General features: G+C 61.2%; 1 protein-coding gene across 4 annotated transcripts in view; it reads right to left on the reverse strand.

The window, feature by feature from the left end:
- Positions 1–2481: 2481 nt before the first annotated feature.
- TP73 (tumor protein p73) overlaps positions 2482–20103 on the reverse strand; it is a 47749-nt gene continuing 30127 nt past the window's right edge. For 2 of the 4 annotated variants that reach the window (XM_068985578.1, XM_068985577.1), the window contains exons 4-13: positions 9557–9743; positions 9087–9202; positions 7511–7620; positions 7043–7185; positions 6592–6680; positions 5687–5817; positions 5117–5265; positions 4725–4863; positions 4264–4357; positions 2482–2820 (exon numbers count right to left, since the gene is read on the reverse strand). In XM_068985578.1, coding sequence (XP_068841679.1) covers positions 2482–2820; positions 4264–4357; positions 4725–4863; positions 5117–5265; positions 5687–5817; positions 6592–6680; positions 7043–7185; positions 7511–7620; positions 9087–9202; positions 9557–9743 — 1497 coding nt within the window. Of the gene's footprint in view, positions 2821–4263; positions 4358–4724; positions 4864–5116; positions 5266–5686; positions 5818–6591; positions 6681–7042; positions 7186–7510; positions 7621–9086; positions 9203–9556; positions 9744–20103 lie in introns of those variants that run through there. The other 2 variants (XM_068985579.1, XM_068985580.1) reach the window with 2 other exon arrangements.

Genomic DNA, 20103 nt, shown 5'->3' on the forward strand with positions numbered 1-20103 from the left:
GGGAAACCTCACAGCTCACAGGTTTGTCTTCTCTTGATTTTTAAGGGCCTGTAAGGGCCGTTGCTCCTGTGTGTGTTCCTGTGACCATGATGGAATCCCCACTGAATCAGTTCTCAAGGTTGCTCCTCCATCAGTGCGAGGAACAAAGGTCCAGGACCGCTGGAGCTCCCCACCTGTGGCATGGGAGCAGGGAGCCTGTGCTTGGCCCTCCGCAGGAATGTGTCTCCTCTGCCTCCGTAATGGGGGTCTGCCTGCCCTCTGCCTGCATGTTGCAGCCTCCCAGCTTCAGGAGCACCCGAGGGCCTCCCCACCGGCCAATGGAATGAGCCTGAGGGACAGCCACGGGAGCCCCAGGAGCTCAGCTACTTCTCAGCTGGGTTCATGGACCCCAGGACCTGGAGGAAAGGCCTGTGGCTCCTGATGTGCCATGACTGGGGGGCCCTGCGTGTGCGCTGGAGCACATGCCCTACCCCACAGCAGCCGGCTGTGACCCTGGGCTCAGACCCAAGGTCTGTGGCTCAGTCTCCTCATCTGAACCGCACGAACAGTGTACTGACCCAGGCCCTGTGAGGGTGAGAAGGGAAACCGATGCCCACACCCCTCCTCCCACCCCCACCAGCCCAGCAGCCCTGATCCTATGGCCGCTGTGATGATGCCGCCAGGGTGTGTGCTCCAGGGGGGCTGCAGGCCCCCAGGGGCCGAGCTGGCTCTTGTCCCCAGGCTCTCAGGCCCGGCTGTGGGCGGGGCCTCCAGGTGTTGATGACGCCCCCCCCCCCCCCACCTCAAGGAGCTTCACAGGGAGCTTATGGTGTGGGGGGAGGGGGCTGTCACCCTAGACTCTGGCACCTGCATTCACACAATGCTTTTTAAATAAGCAGAACCAGGCAGTGTGCAAACTCCATGTCCAGCATAAAGCCCTGGTCTGGAGGGCCACTGCTGGCCAGCCAGGGGTGGAGCTGGCTCTGGAGCTCCATTCCCGACTGGGCTCCGAGCCACTGAGTACAGCAGACACCCCACCCCTGGTGCCCCCTACGCCCACCCAGCGCCCTCCTCTGAAGAGCCTGGGAACTGAACACAGGAACTGGCGCTTGAACCCCAGGACTGAGAGCCTGGCTTCAGAGTGGACCTGAGTGATCACAGTCTGCTCCTTCCTAACTTCCCAGGGCTGGGGGCAGGGTGGGGATTATGGCAAGGGAAAGAACCCAAAGAGCGGTTAGGGCTCTGTCCACATCAGCCCCTGGTCTGGGAGCCTTGCACTTCCCCATGATTTAGAGACAGGAGGGCTCAGCTGATGACTGACTAACCATGGGGAACCATGCAGAGTGAGGGACAGGCAGGTGTTAGGAAAGTACCAGGTGATGTCTCAGCTTACACAGGAGTCAGGCTTCCCTGCATCCCTCCTGCCTCATCCCCTCGCCCACGACCCCTGTGGTCCTGCTTCTGGCTCAGAAGGCTCCCTGCAGACAGAATCGGTCCCATTGCTCTGGGGGCTGCAGACGCTGTCTCTCCCAGCCCGCTGACTCCTCAAGCTGCCCATAGAGGCCAGGACCCCCTCCACTGGCCTCAGCACTGTGAAGACAGAGGGCCCCTCCCACACAGAACACAGCCTCCCAGGGAGCAGGGTGGGGCCGCGGCTACAGCCGGCTCTGTTCTCCCATCCCTGAATGGAGGAGCAAGTGACCGACCCCTGCCTGCTATGGATCCCACCCGGCTGGCCCCTTTCTTAGCCCATCTTGTTTACACACACATTCAGAACAAAAGTTAAAAAAAAGAAAAGGCTCACCCACATGTGGAAAAAGGGCATCATTTTATCAAATGTTGACAATTCCCAGTGGTCTGAGGAACCTGTGTCCGTGTTTATGCTCAGGGGGCCACTGGAGGAAGGGCACTGTGGCCAGAGGTATTGGCATGGGGGCTGGATGCAGGCCATTCACCCAAAGTTTCCTTGCCTCCCCGGAGGGGCCAGTCTTCCCAGTTCCAGTGAAACTTGGGATTTTGTTTGGGGCAGGAAATGGGAGGTGGCCGCAGCGGGTTTTACACCAGTGGACAAGGGTGCAAGGGACAGACCGACCCTCAAGACCAGCAGAGGGACCAGCCTCGGGCAGAGATGTAGTCTGGAGACTGAACTGGAGAACAAACGTGTTAGGGACAAGCACAGAGCCCCTCATCCCTACCCAGAGCCAGAGACATCGAAAAACACTTTTTGGCAGTTGCCAGGAAGGAGAGGCAGGGAAGGTGAGCCCCCAAGAGGACGGACCCTGGATGCGCATCCTCAGCACAGCTCCGAGGGCCTCCCCACTTCACCAGCGCAACCCAGGAGTCTTGCCTCCCAGGCCAGTTGATGACTGGGAGGAAGCACCCATCCAGCTAGGCTTCCTGGGCCGCCAGCCCGGAGACTCCACCCTCTCCGCCGAGACTCCGCCCTCTCCGCTCTCCGCGTCCATAGCACGGGGGCAGGGGGACTGGCCGTGTCCTCCCCACTCAGTTGGTCTCGCTCTCCGTGAACTCCTCTTTAATTGACTGTTTGCGGGACTTGCAGTCTGGGAGGTCGAAGCCGAAGTCTGCCCACTCGTCGGGCCCCGCGCCCCCGGCGGGCCCCCCGCGGTTGGGGATGGTGATGGTGTGGCGCACGCGGAAGTGCACAGCCTCCATGACCCGCTGGCGCTGAAGTTCCCCCGAGCCCCCGATGGCGATGGTGGCCGCGTTGCTGCTGGAGCGGATCAGCTGCTGGGCACCGTAGTCGTGGCTCTGCTTCAGGTCCTGGAGGCCCCTCCAGATGGTCATGCGGTACTGGTCGGGGATCTTCAGGGTCCCCAGGTCCTGCAGGAGCAGCTGTCAGGCTCTGCCCTCCCCCCACCAGGGACATCACCTGCCCTGCACAGCCGCTGGGGGACCAGGAGGGAGGGGAGGAGCCCCCATTGTAGGGGGGCAGGGGTGGGGGCACAGAAGTAGACAGTGCTGGATGCCCCTGTGCCAGGTGGTCTGGCCACACCCAATTCTGCCCTCGACAGGACAGGAGAGACAAGAAATGACATGGGTAGGAGTGGGGTGCTGAGGTCATGGGGGCTGCATAGGGCCTGGTTACTCTGATCACAGTCAGAGAAACAGATGGGGTCCCCCCACGCCAGGTGCTGGAAGACCCCTGCCTCCCAGCCTTAGGGCCGGGTCCCACCCTTCAGGACAAAGCAGAGCCTCAGGTTCCTGTCACCCCATTTCCTTCCACCCCCGCAAGCAACACATCAACTGGTGAGGCAGGGTTAACAGGCCTTGAGCTAGTCCAGTGGGGCCACCAGGGACAGATCAGAGAAGATAGTGGACAGAGGACAAGGCTGCCCTCTGAGCCACTGGCCCCGCTCCCTCTGGCAAACCCGCATCCTTTGGCCGGGGAGGAGGCCTCTGTCCCAGGGTCGACTCTGGAGCAGGACCAACAGAGGCTCCAGGCCACTGAGTTGGAGCCCTGGGATCTGGCCCGACAGCTGTGTCTCCCGGCCTCCAGCTAACAGTCATTATACTCAAGACAACTTCAGGCTGTACACTGTGCTAAGTCGCTTCAGTCGTGTCTGACTCTACGACGCCATGGACCGCAGCCCTCCAGGCTCCTCTGTCCATGGGATTCTCCAGGCAAGAATACTGGAGTGGGTTGCCATTCCCTCCTCCAGGGGATGTTCCTGACCCAGGAACTGAACCCGTGTCTCTTGCTTCTCCTGCATTGGCAGATGGATTCTTTACCACTAGAGTCACCTAGGAAGCCCCATGAGTGCTCGTTGCTGGGACTCTGGTTTAACCCAAAGACCAGCTTCTGTCTGTGGGTCAGGGGTCAGGATGCCCAGGGTGGGGCACTTCTAGCCCTGCACACCCTGGCCCAGACATTCAGCTGCTGTGGGTGCATGGTGAGCGGTTTGGGCCTCAGTTCCCCCCCCCGTGTAAACAGTGCTGAGCTAAACCAGCAGCAGATCCCTCCTGGACTTCCCCTTCTGGAATTCATCATGCCTTGGAGACAGCCCACCCCCAGATCAAAGGCCACAGGACAGAGACTCAAGTCCAGATGTGGCAAGTCCTTTCCAGCCACATGATGCTGGGTGTAAGCAAGTAGATTTGGCTACTTGCAGGAAGAAGTGTTTTCCAAACTCCCCAGCCCCCCTTACACGGTTAGACGGGAAATGGAGGAACTGCACCGCAAGAGGAGAAAGTTCCCTGGCCTGCAGACAGGGCCCACGCTGGTCTGGGGGTGGGTTCTCCATGCCTGCCCCACTGGGCAGTTACCTCTATCGTCAGGTTCTGTAGGTGGTAAATGTTCTGTAAGCCCTGGGAGGTGAAATACTCGATGCAGTTTGGACACCCCAATCCTGTTAGAAAACTGCAGAGAATTGGGGAAACAGAGCAGCGTTAACTTGTAAAAACCTGGCTGTATGGCCCATCTCAGTGGAAACCGGCCACCCCCAGGTCTCCCCACCCGGCCCAATGTGGCCACAGCTTCCAGCCCACGCTCACCTGGGCACAGCCTCCAGGGAGCCCCTGGCATTCTGTGCCCACCTTCCGAGCACCTGCTGGAGGCTCACTACCCGCCTCCCCCTATCCGCTCTCCAGACAGCGGAGCAGGGACGGCACCAGCTGCAAGGGGCAGCAGGCAGAAACCCCTACCTCGGGCTTGGGGCCAGGCGGCCAGGAGCCACCAGGGCTGAGGTTACTGGGTTTGTGGCAGCACCCAGCAGCAGCCCACGTACCTGACCAGGCTGGGGTCAGCATGGTAGGGGGGTGGCGGGGTACAGTGGGACCCCGAGACCATGGACTGGGAGCTGGGGCCACCATTCATCTCCCCGTTGGCCGGCAGGGTGTGGCTGTGGTTGTTGAGTATCCCGGGGCCTGGGCAGAAAGCAGGTGGGACAGTCAGAGGGGGGCAGGCCAGAGCAGGTGTCCCAGGCTGTGTGGGGGAGGCTCGTAAGGCTCAGCCCTCCCCAAACCTGGAGTGGACAGAGGGGACCGTGCCTCCTGCTCTCAGGCCAGAACTGCTGAAGGGCCCAGCCAGCAAGAGCCCCGAGCGGTCCTGAGCTGGCAAGAGGGTCTGGAGCCAGGCTCCCCAACCCCCCACCCCAGCCACCCTGTCTGAGCCACTCACCCATGGGTCCCAGGTTGGGCCCAGCCGCTGAGCCATGCGGGGGAGGCTGGCCCACCAGCTGGTTGACTGAGGGCAGCTTGTTGACGGCCCCGTGTGCTTTGCTCATGGGCGAGAGGACAGGCCCATACGATGGAGGCTGAAGGTGGCTCCTGATCAGAAGGAACAGCAACTCTGAGTGAAGCCCCCTGCTGCAGGGGCCTGGAGACTCCGCCTACACCGGGATCAGAGTGCATGCCTCTAGCCCAGCCTCCCTGCCTGACAGTGGCCACACTCACTCAAAGGCAGGACCTGGGCAATGGGTAGGAGCCAGAGGGGGGCCGTTTTTGACCCTGGAACCAGATCTGTTCTTGATGGGTCAGTGTCGCCCTGACCACCCCTTCCTGGCCTCCACTCAGCAGACTTCTAGGCTGAGATGCTGCAGTTCAGGGAGCCTTCCTGGAGGAGGGGTACTGCCTAGTGCTGCTGTGTTTTCCCTGCTGGGTCATCCAGCCCCATCTTTCCCCACATCAGACAGGTGGGTAAGACCCAGAGGAATGGGGTTGGGGGCGGAGGTGGAGGGGCTGCACTCACGGCCTCTGCAGGAGCTGCTGCTGCTGCTGCTGCTGCCGGTAGGAGTCCACCAGCTGCTGGGGCACCAGCTCCATCAGCTCCAGGCTCTCCTTGACCTTCATCAGGATCTCAAAGTTCTCCCGGCCCCGCACCTGAGCACAGACAAGCGGACCCTCTGCCTGCCCAGGACACGTAGACACTGCCTGGCCCCAGGACCCCCCCCACCTCCTGGCGCAGGGGAGTGCCTCTTCTTTCTCAGGGCTCCCCAGCCCCTGCAGCCATGGGGTCCCCTGGTCCTGCTCTCCTCTCCAGAAGTAGGTCTGAGCGAAGCTGGAGGGCTGGCTACTGTCCATGCAAACCACACCCACCCCTTACTACCCCTGAGTCTTTGCCACACTGTCCCCTCTTTTTAGAGCTCAGCAGACCTGGGGTACTGGGGTGGAGGGGCCCTGGACAAACATGGGGCTTCTAGAACAAGGAACTCATTCTTGAAGGACTCAAGACAAGTCCTTGAAAGACAAACAAGCTCACGTCATGGAGACCAGTCCTAGCCAAGCAGGTGGGGGGTTATCTGTGCTGGGGTGGCCGCATCACAGGGCAGCCTATACTCCCGGCTCAGTGACGCACTGGGGCCCACCAGGCTGTGGGATTCCTCCCACATGCTCCCTTGGGTGGGGGTCTGCATTGCCCTGCACACTGTATCACTGTATCCGTCATGAGCCCTCCTGCTCTGGGAGCTCCATCAGTGGACCTGCTCCCCTTGTGGCCAGTCCAGCTCTCTGGGCCCTGGTTCTCCTTTCTGGGATCCACAGATCTTGGGGTCTCAGCTGTCAGGGCATGCTGGATGGCACCTGCCACCCCCGGGGCCCTGGGTCTCCCCCTAGCACTGCCGTGCCCTGGCCTGGCCCTGCAGCCGTGGGACTCACGTGCATGTAGTACAAGTCATCGTCACCATGCCGCCTCTTCTTCACGTTGGTGCCCAGGGCAGGAACAGTAGGGGGGCTCTGCTTGAAGGCTGGCAGAGGTCGGGGGCTTTGTGAGTAGGCAGGGAGGAGGCGGGGCATACGCAGGTGAACCAAGCTAACCCCCTCACCTCACCCCACCACCCGGCCTGAGCCGACCTCCCTGAGGTGTCCCTCATGGACAGACCTGGAGACCAGTCACCCACTTGGATGAGCAAACTCGAGCGGCCACCCAGGCTGGACAGAGTGGACTGGGGGGGCAGCCACATGGGCGGGGCTCACTCTGTCCCCTGGACACAGGCTTGAATGTTTCCCGAAAGTCTCCAGACCGGTCCAGCTCGTCCCAAGGGTGGCCTGGCTCTGACAGTCCAGAGTTGCCCTCCGCCCTTGCCCCTGCCCCGAGAGCCCCGCTCACCACGCTTGCTGGCAGCCCCGCTCTTGGCAGCACTCTCGTTGAGGGCCTGCTGCTCACGGTAGTGGTCTTCATCTGCTTTGCGGTCTCGGCCAGGACAGGCACAGATGCGGCCCTCGAAAGACCGGCGGCCCAGCACCTGTCCGCTGTCAAGGGCACAGCCAGAACTGTGAGCTCTAGGGGCCCACCTTCTCCACATGCCTTGAACCCCATGGGACCGGCCTTGATGGGCCCAGGGCTCAGGGCTGAGAGCACAGCTGCTGCAGGACACCAGGTCTCCTGCCTCCCTCCCAGGGTGGTGTCTGCCCCTGCAGCCTCTCCCAGCACATGGCCTGCAAGGCCCCTCCCCAAACTTGCCTCCAGGGCCAGCACCCCTCCTAGGTCATGGCTGTCTCCCTGGGAAGACCCCCAGCAGCACTGGCCCAAATCCCTGCCCTCCCACCTCCCCACTCCCACCTCCAGCAGACTCACTCCCGCGTCTCCAGGGTGATGATGATGAGGATGGGCCGCCGGTTCATGCCCCCAACACAGCTGCTGTTGCACATGAAGTTGTACAGGATGGTGGTGAACTCTGTTCCCACCTGCACACAAGGAGGTGAGGAGGCTGTGGTGTCAGCAGGTGGCCTCAACCCACAGGCGTGGGGGCTCCTGGGCTTCCAAGCACCCATCCCTCACATCTCCGGTGGGCAAGAGGCTGCTGGGCCCTCTGGTCCTCTGCCATCTATCCACCCATTCACCATCCATCTACCCATCTACTTCCATCCACCCATCCTCCTATGCATCATTCATCATCCATCCGTTTATCTATTCACCATGTGTCTACCATCCATGCATGTATTCATCCATACATCTATCTATCCATCCCTCAGCCCCTATCCATCCATCATCCATCTATCCATCTATTTTCATCCACCCATCCTTCCATCCGTCCACCAACTATCCATTTATCCACCCACCATCTGTCCATCATCTCTGCACCCAGGCGTGTATCCATCCACACATCCATCCATCCCCCATGCCGCATCCGTGCCTGCATCCACTTGTCTGACTACAACCTGTCCATTCACACACTACACTGAGTGCCATGTGCTGTGCTGGATGTGGGAACCAAGAGAGCCATGGTGGTTGCCCCCACCACATCCCCACCCTGACACAGGCTGGAGGTTGCCCCGGCAGCTGGGTACGAGCACAGGCCCCTGTGGGCACAGGTGTGTGTTTTGCAGTGTGGGCTCTCTGGGCACTGCGCTGGCAGAGCGAGGGACCAGACCTGTCCGAGTGGGCTCCACATACACTGGTTGCTGGGAGTTTATGGACCTAGGACTTGTGACCCCGGGGGCATCCTAGGACCACAAAATGTGCAGTTGTTGCGGTCTCCCTGGGTCTGGAGGATGGCTTAGCAAATCTGGCCTTTCACAGAACTCCTAGCACGTGGCCGCCACCAGGGGGCGGGAGAGACCTGCTTTCCTGGCCAGTCCTAGAGGTGATAGCTGGGCTGGAGGCTGAGGGCTCGGGGAGGGAAGCCAGGGTGGAAACCCCTCCCAGGGCCCTGGTCCCACTGACAGAAGGGCTGTTCCTTAGGGAAGCACGGGGGCTTCTGGGGAACCAGGTACAGGAACGAGGCCCGGAGTGGGCATGCCTAGAGGACTGGCTACAGCACTCGGGGAGGGGTCTCAGATCCAGGGTGGGGGTGAAGTAGCACCGTGCCCCCGACTGCAGGCCTGCCCTCTTCTCCTGGGGGGGCCCCCCACAACCCATTCCACCCGGCTGACTCCCCCTGACCCGAGTCCCTCCCTCCCCAGAGCCCAGAACCAGGAAGGGGGACAAAGGGCTGGGTTGAGGCTCAGGGGTCGCCAGGCCCACCCCGTGCTGTAGAGCTGGGGGTGCAGATGCCCAGAGAAGGTTGGAGGGGCTGCCCCCAAGCTGAGGGTCAGGCTGGGAGGGGCTGATGGACAGATGGGAAGACGAGGGAGGAGCCCACAGCTGGACTTAACTCTGGACACTAAGGAAGTGACGTGCGGGGCCTCTGCCCCGCCCCCCGGCTCCCTACCTGCGGGGGCTCATAGGGCACCATGACGCTCTGCCGGCCGGTGACTGGGTCGTCCACGTACTGCGAGAGGTTGTTGCCCTCCACGCGGATGAGGTGGCTGGCGGGAGCGGACTGTCCTGCCAAGAGGAGTGAGCCGCTTCAGAGACCGACCGTGCCAGCCAGGGGCTGCACCCCTGTGCCAGGCACATCGTAGCTGCCTCGGGGCCTCCCAGGGGGACGCAGGCGGCAGGTAGCTCTCACAGATGCCCGGGGCATCTGACCCAGCAGCCCTACCCCACTCCACCCGCCTGCCCACCCGATACCCAAGGCCCCGGGGCAGAGCTGGCAGGACACAGGACAGGCAAGGTGGATGCTGAGCCCACTTGTCAGCGCCCTCCCATTGGACCTGCTGCCTCCAAGTAGGAGGCCGGGCCAGCCCTCCCCTTCCCTCCAGGGTGCTGAGGGGCAGAGGAGGGGGCGGGGACACTCACCTTCATTGAAGTCCCGACCGAGCTCGTGGTTGGGGCAGCGCTTCACAACCTCGGTCACATGTTCCGCCTTCTTATAGACAGGCATGGCGCGGATGGCGGTGCCTGGGGGCGGCGGGGCAGACACCTTGATCTGGATGGGGCACGTCTTGGCGATTTGGCAGTAGAGCTTCTTCAGCAGCGGGGAGTACTGCAGGGGATGGGGGTCGTGGTGAGGCTGGTCGGCCCAGAGCCACACCTCCACCTGCTGCACCCAGCCAGGAGCCCCCACCCTAAGCCCTGGGATGACGGCCGGCCCTCGCTGGACACTTCTGGGCATCCTTCCCTCCCAGCTTCTCCCCAGCCCCACTCAGCAGGTGCCGAGTGCTCTGTGCAGCCAGGAGGAGGCGCTTTCTGTCTGGATCTCACTGGTTGGAGAAGGAGGTGCCATTAGGTCCATTTTATGGATGAGAACTGGACCATAAAGAAGGCTGAGTGCTGAGGAATTCTTGCTTTCAAATTGCAGTGCTGGAAAAGACTCTTCAGAGTTCCTTGGACTGCAGGATCAAACCAGTCAATCCTAAAGGAAATCAACTCTGAATGTTCATTGGAAAGACTGATGCTGAAGCTGAAGCTCCAATAATTTGGCCACCTGATGTGAAGAGATGACTCCCTGGAAAAGACCCAGATGCTGGGAACGATTGAAGGCAAAATGAGAAGGTGGTGGAGGATGAGATGGTTAGATAGCATCACCGACTCAATGGACATGAGTTTGAACAAACTCTGGGAGATGGTGAAGGAGAGCAGAGTGAGGAGGAGCTGCTGGAGGGCGGGGCTGGGCGCCAGGTCAGGCGCCTCAAGCCTGTGGGCCTTAAGCCTCCAGGCCGTAGTGGTTTGAGGAGGGAGGTGCAGCATCCCGTGCTGGGTTTAAAAGCCTGGAGTCAGGTCTTCTGGCATTTGTGCCGAGGAGACAGGCACAGGGACTCCTTGGACCATCCTCGGAGGGGCCAGCCCTGCGGTTGGGTTCTGGCCACTGCAAGTGGGGGGCTTTGACCACGGAGCCCCAGGACCCCTAACAGAAACCCCTGACCCAGGGAGGATGGGATGATGCCCACGCCACCTGGAGGGACCCCCAGGGCCAGTGCCCAGAGGTCCAGGTGGCCCACCTGAGGACCCAGGTTGGCTCTCACGAGTCCAAAGTGGCCTTGATGGAAGGGACAAGTGGACACCCCTTGGAAACTGGGGTGTCCACTCATTTCTAAGCTGGCTGTTCTCCAGTGACTGGCTCCTGGGGGCCCATCAGGGGCTCCTCATAGCCTCGTCCATCCACAGAGACAGTGGGGAACATCGAGGTCTCAGAGTCACAGGATGCTTCCTGTCCCTGTGCCACACCCCTGGGTCCCCCCACAAGCCCGGGGGACTTGGAGTTACCCCAGCCAGAAGACTCGGAAGCCCCCAGCACACCACACCATGGCGTGTGGGGTCAGACTGGAGACTGGGCTGCTGCAGTCCAGAGGATGAGCAGGTCTGAGCCTACCTTTGCCAAGGAAGCTGGCGTCTGACACCATGACCCATAGATGAAGGCCACCCTGGCCACTTGCACTGCCTCCCTGGCCACCAAGGGACACAGTGGACCATCAGGGACTCCTAACCTCAGCCACTCCGGGTCCAGGAAGAGCAAGGGAGATGGAGCTTACCCTGAGCCCAGCAGAAAAGGGTCCCTGCCCCTCAGCGCCCTCGGCCCTGAGCAGCACAGCTGTCCTTCCTCTGATGAACTGAAACCCAGCCAGAAACGCTGCCCTGTCCCTGCGGTGGGTCTGGGGGGCTTGGGGAACAAGTGGGAGGGTCTCCCTAGTGGCGTCCTGGGGGATGGAGACCCTGCCCAACTCCATTGGCGCTGGCTACAAGACGAGTGCCCTTGTACCCCTGTCACTGAAGAGATCGGATGCCCACAGGGCTTGTCCCCTCCCAGATGCTCTGTCCACTTGTGCCTGCAACCCCGCTGCTGCAGGCAGGCACACCCGCTACGGATGCAGGTGGGCCCTCAGCTGCCAGACAGCAGGCTCAGAGGCCACACAGCAGGGGGCAGCTTGCATCCCAGGGAGGTGACCGCTGACCTCCTGTGTCCCCATCAGGATAAATGCTGCCCCTTCACCAGTTTGGGAGATCGGCTGAGTGTCCTGTCTCGAGATCTGTGCCCAGGCAGCAGTAGCCCAGCCCAAAGCAAACCCCAGATGCCAGCCGAGGGCCCAGCTCTTTTGTTCACCCACGTACGAGGCTTCAGGGCCCGTCCCTGACGTGAGACAAGTGTGCACTTAGTCTCGGGATGAAACTACCTGGTCATCGTCATGGAGGAGCTCCAGAGGATTACCCAGGGGGTCTTCCTGGTGGAGGAGGGCCCCACAGGGAATGGCAGGCCTCAGGTGGACTACAGGGACCTGAATACAAGCAGTGATGGATGAAGAAGCTGGGATGCTGGGAGCCATCCACTCAGCAAGCCTTTGTTGAACGCCTAGTGTTTGCCCAGCTCTTGGCTCACTAAGGAAATGAGCCGAGAGGCCCTCCGCCCCCAGAAAAATCTAGACTTAGCCAAGGCTCACAGCTCATGCCCAAAGGCCACGCAGCCTCATGGCCTCCTGCTGTGGCTGTTGGATCCCAGAGGGGGCTTCCTCCCCTGCAGGCAACCCACCTGCCTTCGGAGGGCCCAGGGAATGAGGTGACCCAGGACTGGGAGGGGCATGCAAAGGACTGCAAAGTGTCGGCCTGGACTACTGGGGGGTGGTCTGCATGGCGATACTGCCTGAGGTCTGGCCACTGTCCGTTTCAGCTCTGGGCTGGACAGCTGGGACGCCTTAACCACTGGACAGTCCTTTCTGTGACATGACCGTCGGCTGTGCAGGTCCCCCTCCGGGAGTCCCATTCACCCTCTGACTTGTGCTCCCGCCCAAGCCCTGAGATGGGTAAGGTCTACCAAGACCAGGCACTCCTGGCAGCCCCACTGAGGAGGGAATAGAGCCAACAGGGTGGAGCCAGGCTCCAGGCTCAGCCTCGGGAGGTGCAAAACTGCTGCCCCCCTACCCCAACCCCCCAGGCTCCCTGATCACCCCCTGGCTTCAGAACCCCCGCCCCACCCACGCAGCCTTTCCCCCTGGGCTGCCTGCCCCAGCCCCACCGGCCACCTCCGCCAGAGCTGAGGACGCCCCACCCTCTGGGAGGAGCTGCCGGGAGCTGTCCCTGGTACCGCCGGGCAGCGGCAGCCAGGCCACCCTGGTGAAAGCCAAAAGCCGGCTAGGCTGGGAGCACACCGCCACCTGGTGTGCCTCACCGGCCAGCGGTGAGGGTGCAGAGGACACTCTTCCCTCTGTGGTCCTAGCAAGGCCAGTCACTGGCTCTGCACTGCTCCCCTTAGGGGTGCCCCCCCAACCCACTGCTGCCCTCCCTACTGGCTGCTCTTGTGGCCTTTGGGCACACACACAGGTCATGCCCCCACTCCAGCAGTGGGTGGATCCACAGATGTCCAGCTTGGCCAGAGTCCGGTAGCGTCAGGGAGAGAGACCTGAGGTCTCCACACCCTGGTAGCATCAGTGGTGACACCTGTGGTCGCTGGCCTGCAGGGCAGGAGGGAAGCCTGGGAGGGGAGGGGGCAGGCCGGAGGGGCGGGGGGCAAACCAGTGGTTGGGTGCAGTGTGGGACCTGGAGGGAATGAAGGAGCCCTCCACCCCTCCTCCAGCTCCTCCCCCTCCTCCCAGAGCTCCGGGGCCTCAGGCCATCCTGGGCACGGGGCAGGGAGGAGGGCTCCTGGGTCCTCCTCGGTTCTGTAAGAAAGATCACGTGGAGACAGTTCCTCTCTCCCTCCCGCCTGCCTCTCCTTCCCTAGGACCGCTAGATGGATGTGTTTCAACAGATTCCGAGCTGATAAAATCTTATTTATCTTCGGCTGTTGACACGGAGCCGTCAGGACTTGCCTGTTCGGGGATGCGTGTGTTCCTTCGTGTTTGCAGGAAATGGTTCGCCCAAACGCTGGTGTGTGCCCATCCCGCCCCCACCAGCTCTTCCCCTCAGATCCACGCCTCCCCGTCCCCCGCCCAGCTCACGATGGGCCTGGCCTGGCTGGAAGCCGCAGGCCTGGCAGGGCTGGTGCGGGGGTGATGGGGGAGAGGGCGGCGGGTGGCGGGCGCGGCGTGGTGGCTGTTAATTTCTTCGCGCCCGCTCCTCGGCAGCTGGGTGCCCGGCATGGGCAGGTTTGGGCAGGAGCAGAGTGGAGAGGTGATAATAACTTGTCTGTCATTTTCCAGGGACGTGTAGCGTCTTGCAAACCACAAATACCGTTAACCAGCTTGGGTGAATCTGTTACAACAGATTCTGGGAGACGGGGCCCGCAGTGGGGGCTTTATTTTTTTTAATGATTTTTTTATAGACCACTTTTATCTGCTTTCTGTGTGTGTGTGCATGCATGCGCTGGTGCTCACACCCACGTTTCTCCCTGCTCTTGGGTTACGGACCCTTTGAGGACCTCCTCAAGACCACAGACCCTCACTCACCCTAGAAAAGCTCCTGAGTAGATCAGCAGAGTGCTTGGCAAGAAGCTTTGTGGAGTCCCAGGCAGCTTCCAAAGCTCATAAGAACCCCTGGTTCAGCCTTCTTTCTCCCCTCAGGGGAGGAGGCCTCCCAGGGTGACACAAACCACAGGGATAGTGCCCCCTACTCCTGGCCAGCTCCCCATCACTGGCACAGATCCACTCCCACACTCCCGTCTTCACTCAGCCAAGAGGGACTGAGGACACGGGGAGCTCTGACAGACGCCAGCGAGGTGACTGGCCTGGGGGTTGTGGGGGCACCTATGACCATCACCGCAGCCTGCGTCAGGGCACCCACACTCAGAAGGCAGCGAAGGTCTTCACTGGAAACCCACACACAAGGAAACCCATGGCCAACACTCTACCCTGGATGCGGGTCTGGTGGCTGGAGGATCCAGGGAACCTGGGATGCCCAGGGCAGCAGCCGGTGCCTGGCCAGCAGAGAAGGAAGGCCGCTATGATTCCTCAACAGCGCCCCGCTTGGGATGGGGTGGTGTGGGAGATGCTACTGCTGACACCCCCACAAAGCTGGCTGGCCTGGGCTCCCCTCACCAGGAGCCCAGTGGACCTGGAGGTGGAAACAGGCTGTGCTGGTGCTGAGGGACCCTCACTACCATCTTGGGGAGGCCCTGGAGGCTGTGGTCTAGAAGCTGTCCCCTGGAGAGAGAGAGGGGCCTTCAGGGACACCTCAGCGAGCTGCACCTCCAAACCAGCCCACTCCTCATCCCACTCAAGGCTGTGGGCTGCCAGGGGAAGTGGCTTCTGTCCTGGGCTAAAATCAGGGGCGAGGTGGACAGCAGGTGTGCGCTGAGCTGACCCAGGAGAGAGGCTCCAGTGGGCACCGGGCCTGCTGTGCAGGGTGGCCAGCGGGGCAGGAGCCGAGGGCCCACCCAAAGCCTGGCCAGACGCGGGGCACAGACCAGGGGGGTCTGGGGAGGCCATGTCTGCTAGTGTCGAGGCCGGGAAGCCCGTGAGTGGGCGCAGTTGCCCGGCACTCTCAACAGGGATCCCGGGGCCATCTGCATGGCCACCGTTTACTGACACCTTCTCTGTGCTGGGTCCACTGGCACACAACCTCCCCCTCGAGGTCACCCTCTCACCCTGATGTTTTAGCAACGCAGAGCTCTGCCTCCAAAAGCTGGGTTGGTGCAGCCCTGGGCCCTTGAGCTCCATCCCCAGACCCCTTGTCACCACTGGGCTTGACTTGGGGCCGTGAAGACCACGCAGCTCAAAGAGGCAGGTGGACAAGGACACGGGGCCAGCTGTACCGCCCTTCATCCCAGCTTGCTGAGCCCCAGCCTCTTGGGACAAGGGGACCAACAGGCGAGAGCCTGACCTGCCCTGTCCTGCTGGGGAGGGGGGCGTCCCCCTCAACCACAGAAGGAGCGTAAGACAGCCTCCTGGTGCAGTGAGGGGTGTCCAGGTGGGGATTGTTGGGGGGCAGCTAGCTGCAGGGGAGGCAGCTGGCCTGGATGCTCCAGCCCCCACTTTTCTGTCAAGATGCTGTGTGATGAGCCTCAGTTCCGACCCCAAAGGGCCGTATCGAGTCACCGGCTCCCCCGTGAACAGTGCTTGCGGGGTCCTGGCACACAGGGGGTCCTACTGTCTCCTCTCTCACTCTGGTCCCTCCAGGAGGAGGGAGCTGCCCAGAGGCCGGCCGTGCCCGTGGCCCCAGTGACACCCTCAGGGGCAGGTGGGGACCCTGAGCTCCATCTGGTCCATGTTCAGTGACCCAGACACAACATGTGGCCAGCCCGGACCCCGAGGAGGAAGGACGTGCCCCCACCCCCTACTCCCAGGGCACAAACAACGTCACCATCCGAAGCACCAAACTTCGGTTCTGCTGGGTCCAAACTCGGTTCCTCTGCCCATAAACTTGGCTTCTGACTTTGCCAGACTGTCTGTGCCAGCCTCCTTTGAAGTCCGGTGTCCCTGCCTGCAGTGGGCATCCCCCCAGCTGGCCTCATGGAGAGAGTGCTCTGGCCAGAACCCAGCTAGCAGGGCCATGGCCAGACCTCAGAACTGCCTGACATGAGGCAGCATGGGGAGGCTGCCTACCAGCCCAGCTCTGATCCAGTGCCGGGAGGGCCCACGGGATGGCCGGGGGAGGAGGCCCCCACTATGCTCACCCTACCCCCTTGTGCCTTTTTGAGTTGTCGTGGCCTTGTCGGCACGGTGAAGGCAAGGGTCAGCGGCCAGCTTTCACTCACAGGACAGTCCCAGAGCCTCTGCCTATGGGCATGCCATTCTGGACACTGGGCTGTTCAGTGCGGGCAGTCATTCCCCCAGCTCCCTGCAGCTTCCGGATGGCCTAGGGGCATCGGGGCCAGAGCTGAACCAGCTGCAGGAGGCTGAGGGGACGCAGGGAGGGGACGCTGGGCAGTGGCCACGGCAGTGGCAGACACTCAAGGTGGCCTCCTGGAGGGCTGTCACTTCGGTCCCAGCAGGAGCCCTAAGGAAGCACCTTCCTGCCTCTGACCTTCCTGCCACGGCTGCCACAGGTAAGCCCCCAGTTGGGGACCACAGTTAAAGCCACACCCTCCAGCCAGAAAGCAGTGAGAGCGTTTCTTCACTAAATAAACCCCACTCCCGGCCAGCAGGAGAGAAACCCTAGGACCTGCATGCCCTGGACATGGTGGGTGGCCATTTCTCAGCTTTTAGTACAGATGGCCGCAATCAAAGTTTTCGCTGGAACTTTTAACTAGCCAGTGAAGGGTCCGAGGCAGGGAGTACTGACTTCTGAATGTCCGATCCCATGCAGCGCAGCATGAGGCTCTCCTATGACATCAGCACCACCTGGGCTCATCCTCCCTGGGCACTAGAGGCACTGGCTGCTCCCCTCCCCAACACCAGGACCCCACATAGGAAGGGGGCCTCGCCCTGGTAGGTCTGTGATCCTGAGGACTCTGCCTCTAAGCCACTGAGTGGTTTTCCCAACAGCCTCTGATCATCTACTTCACTCAACCCTGTGTATATTTCACAGGGGCTTTCCTGCCCTAGAAACTCTGAGGGATCCATGAACTTGAACTTGCCTTCCAAGTTCTGGATCTGAGAAAACCCCAAAGCAGATTTCCCTGATAACCAACCACAGGGACCCACTTGGCTTGGACACAAAGCCTCCACTCACTGCTCAGCTGTGACCTTCATCCCGAGCTTCCCATGGCCAAGGTCCAGGGCACTCAGCCCCCTGCCACTGCACCAGTGGTTCTAGGAGAAACCGAGGTGGGGTCTCCCCTTCTGTCCTCACTTTCCCACCCAGAAAGGGGGCTAAGGGAACCTGAGAGTGAGCTGAGAATGGCAGGCCTGGCTGAGGTGTGGCAAGAGAGTAAGAGAGGCAGGTCCCATGCCCAGCTCCCCTGACCCCCAGGCTCTCCTGGCCTGTGGCTACTTTTACTTTTGAGCCTGGTCAGTCCCGATTCTAGTTATAAAATGCTCTTGAGGAGTTTTCATTAGTCAATAAGAAGCAGAGAGAGAACGCGGCCAGGCAGACTCCACCTGCCCAGGGGCAGCTGTCACTCACTTGCTGACGAACAGTGATCACAGACTTGCTGGGGGCCTGGGTGCTTCCTGCCATAGCCATTGGCAGGCTCTGGATCTCTGAGGGGTCAGCTCCCCTAACCACTGGTCCCCTGGGTCCTGGGAGTGTCTGCAGACCCAGCCCTCAGAGCTGGGAGAACGCTTCTCCTTAGATGCGTGCCACAGAGGTACACAGGCTGTGCCTACAAGCTAAGTAATGAAAGCCAGAGGTCAGGCTGCTGGGGTTCCAACCCCTCTCTCCCTTTGCTGATGAGTGACCTTGAGCAGGGACCTGGCCACCCGAGCCTTATCAGTAAAGTGGGGAGACCCTGAGAGCCTATAGCATGTACTGGGGTGCTCTTGGTGGGGCCTGCCCACAGAGGGACCCTGCAGGGGCACTGTCGATCCACAAACCGGTCACCCCAAACTCCACAGAGCTGTGTCCAACTCAGAAAAAAGTCCCAGGAGATGAGAAATGATGTGGATCACATTGTGCCCTTTCCACAGCCCCACACTTCCGAAATGGACCCTGAAACCCAGGGGCTCCTCTACAAGAACCTTGGGGCGGGAGGTGGCACCTGCCCTGGGAGCACCCCTCAGCAGCAGGGACTCGGGGCTCCTCTCAGGGGCCCCCAAGCTGAGCTCTGTGACCTCCAGGAGCAGGGCTCTCTGGCTGCTTGAGGGGACAGAAGGAGAAGAGGTGACCCCTACCTCGGGTCGCAAGCCAGGCATTGACACCCCAAGTCCAGCCACAGGGAGCCCTGCCCTCAAGCTCGATACAGGGTGAGGTTTGCTGAAGACCCTCCCTGAGGGTGGTGCACCCGATTCCCCTAAATAACCCGCGTTTCATCTCCACAATGTACATTGTTAGGACTCTTCCTTCAGTTTCAAATACGTATAATTGCTCCTGGTGCCAGTAAAAGGTATTAATTCCACTTATGCATTCCATAAACTTTTAGGATAACGCAATTGATACCGCGATCATGTTGGGACACCTCCACTATTATTTTCCTGCTTGCAAACCTCCGAGGGGCTGGAAAGTTTTCTCCCAAATCCATTAGTGTTGACTCAGCCCCGTTCTACTCAGGAATCCCATGAAGTGCCTTTGTGTTTCCTGGGCCCCCACCATGTGCTTCTAGGAGGGGCATCACTTGGCCTTCGTGGGCCAGCTAGCCCCCAAGACAGACAGATGGACACATTCCCCACTGAGTCTGAGGGCAGCTGGAGGTCACTGAGGGGCTCTGTCCAGGCTGGCAGGCTGTCCATAGGTCCCCCAGGGGCCAGCTGTGCCCTCACACTCCCGCGTACCCACACCATCTCGCCTCAGGGCAGCCTGCCCTGTGGGTCATCAGCAGTGCCACCCAGTCTGCCCAAGGCGACTATAGATGCCCCGCTGGGCCAGGGCTCTGACCACAGCAAGTCGCCCTTCTGCCCTCGGAACCCCCTCCCCAAACCTCCAGAACACTAAGGACAGCCCTTCCCTGGCTCCCAGGCTCAGCCTGGGAGCAGGGGGAGGCTGGGCTGGGCTGAATAGCATCCAGACGCCCTCACAGGGGCTGCTGCTGCTCTCTGCTCCCTGGGACTCTTGTCACCAGCTGTCCCCACACTGACAATGTAGGGGGCCTCCCAGGGTGGGAGTGGCCATCCAGAGGTCAACAGAGGACGACCCGCCATGTCCGGGGAGGGTGTGAAACAGGGACCCGGGAACCGGGCACCTCCATCCCCAGCCTGGCTCCACCCACCCACCAGCCCAAAGAGCATCAGTGCCCAAGGGCGCCAGCCTCAGTCACACCCATGAGCTTTCATGGTGCCTGTCTCTCTCCAAAGCGCAGGACACCCAAAATGGATAAGCCACAGCCGGGATGCTCACAGGCAGCGAACACTGCTGGGGGGTGGGGTTACAGAACCTCCTGTGACAGTGCCCTGACTGGCCACACACCCACCTGGCCTTGGCCCTGCCCCTTGTTCAGTCTCAGGAAGAGCCCAGGCCCCTCCTCTGGCTGCTCAGTTACCTGCCACCCACCGATCCGGTTCCTGGAGGAGGGGAGGGGCTGTCAGAACCCTGGGCAGCAACCAGGAGGCGCCCGCACACGTGCGTGTGTTTAAGAACATGTATGCATGCCTGCACATGTGCTCCCATGTGCGCACAGTATCTGCATGCAAGCATGTGCACACGTGTGGTGTGGTGTGCATGTGTGTGTTATGTGTGCGTGTCTGCATGTGTTCGCACTTCTGTGCATGTCTGCATGTGTGTTCGCATGTCTGCGCATGTCTGCAGTGTTCGAACGTCTGTGCATGTCTGCATGTGTGTGCTACGTGTGCGTGTCTGCACACGTGTTCGTGTTTGTGCATGCATATCTGAGAGTTGCATGCACGCAGATGTGCACATATCCTATGAGCTGAGGGCTCCAGGCCCTTCTGAGCCCTCAGTGTGGGTATGAGACCTGAAGTCTGAAGACCTGACCTGAAGTCAGGTCA

Source organism: Capricornis sumatraensis, chromosome 14, assembly GCF_032405125.1.
Source record: "Capricornis sumatraensis isolate serow.1 chromosome 14, serow.2, whole genome shotgun sequence".
NCBI lineage: Eukaryota > Metazoa > Chordata > Mammalia > Artiodactyla > Bovidae > Capricornis > Capricornis sumatraensis.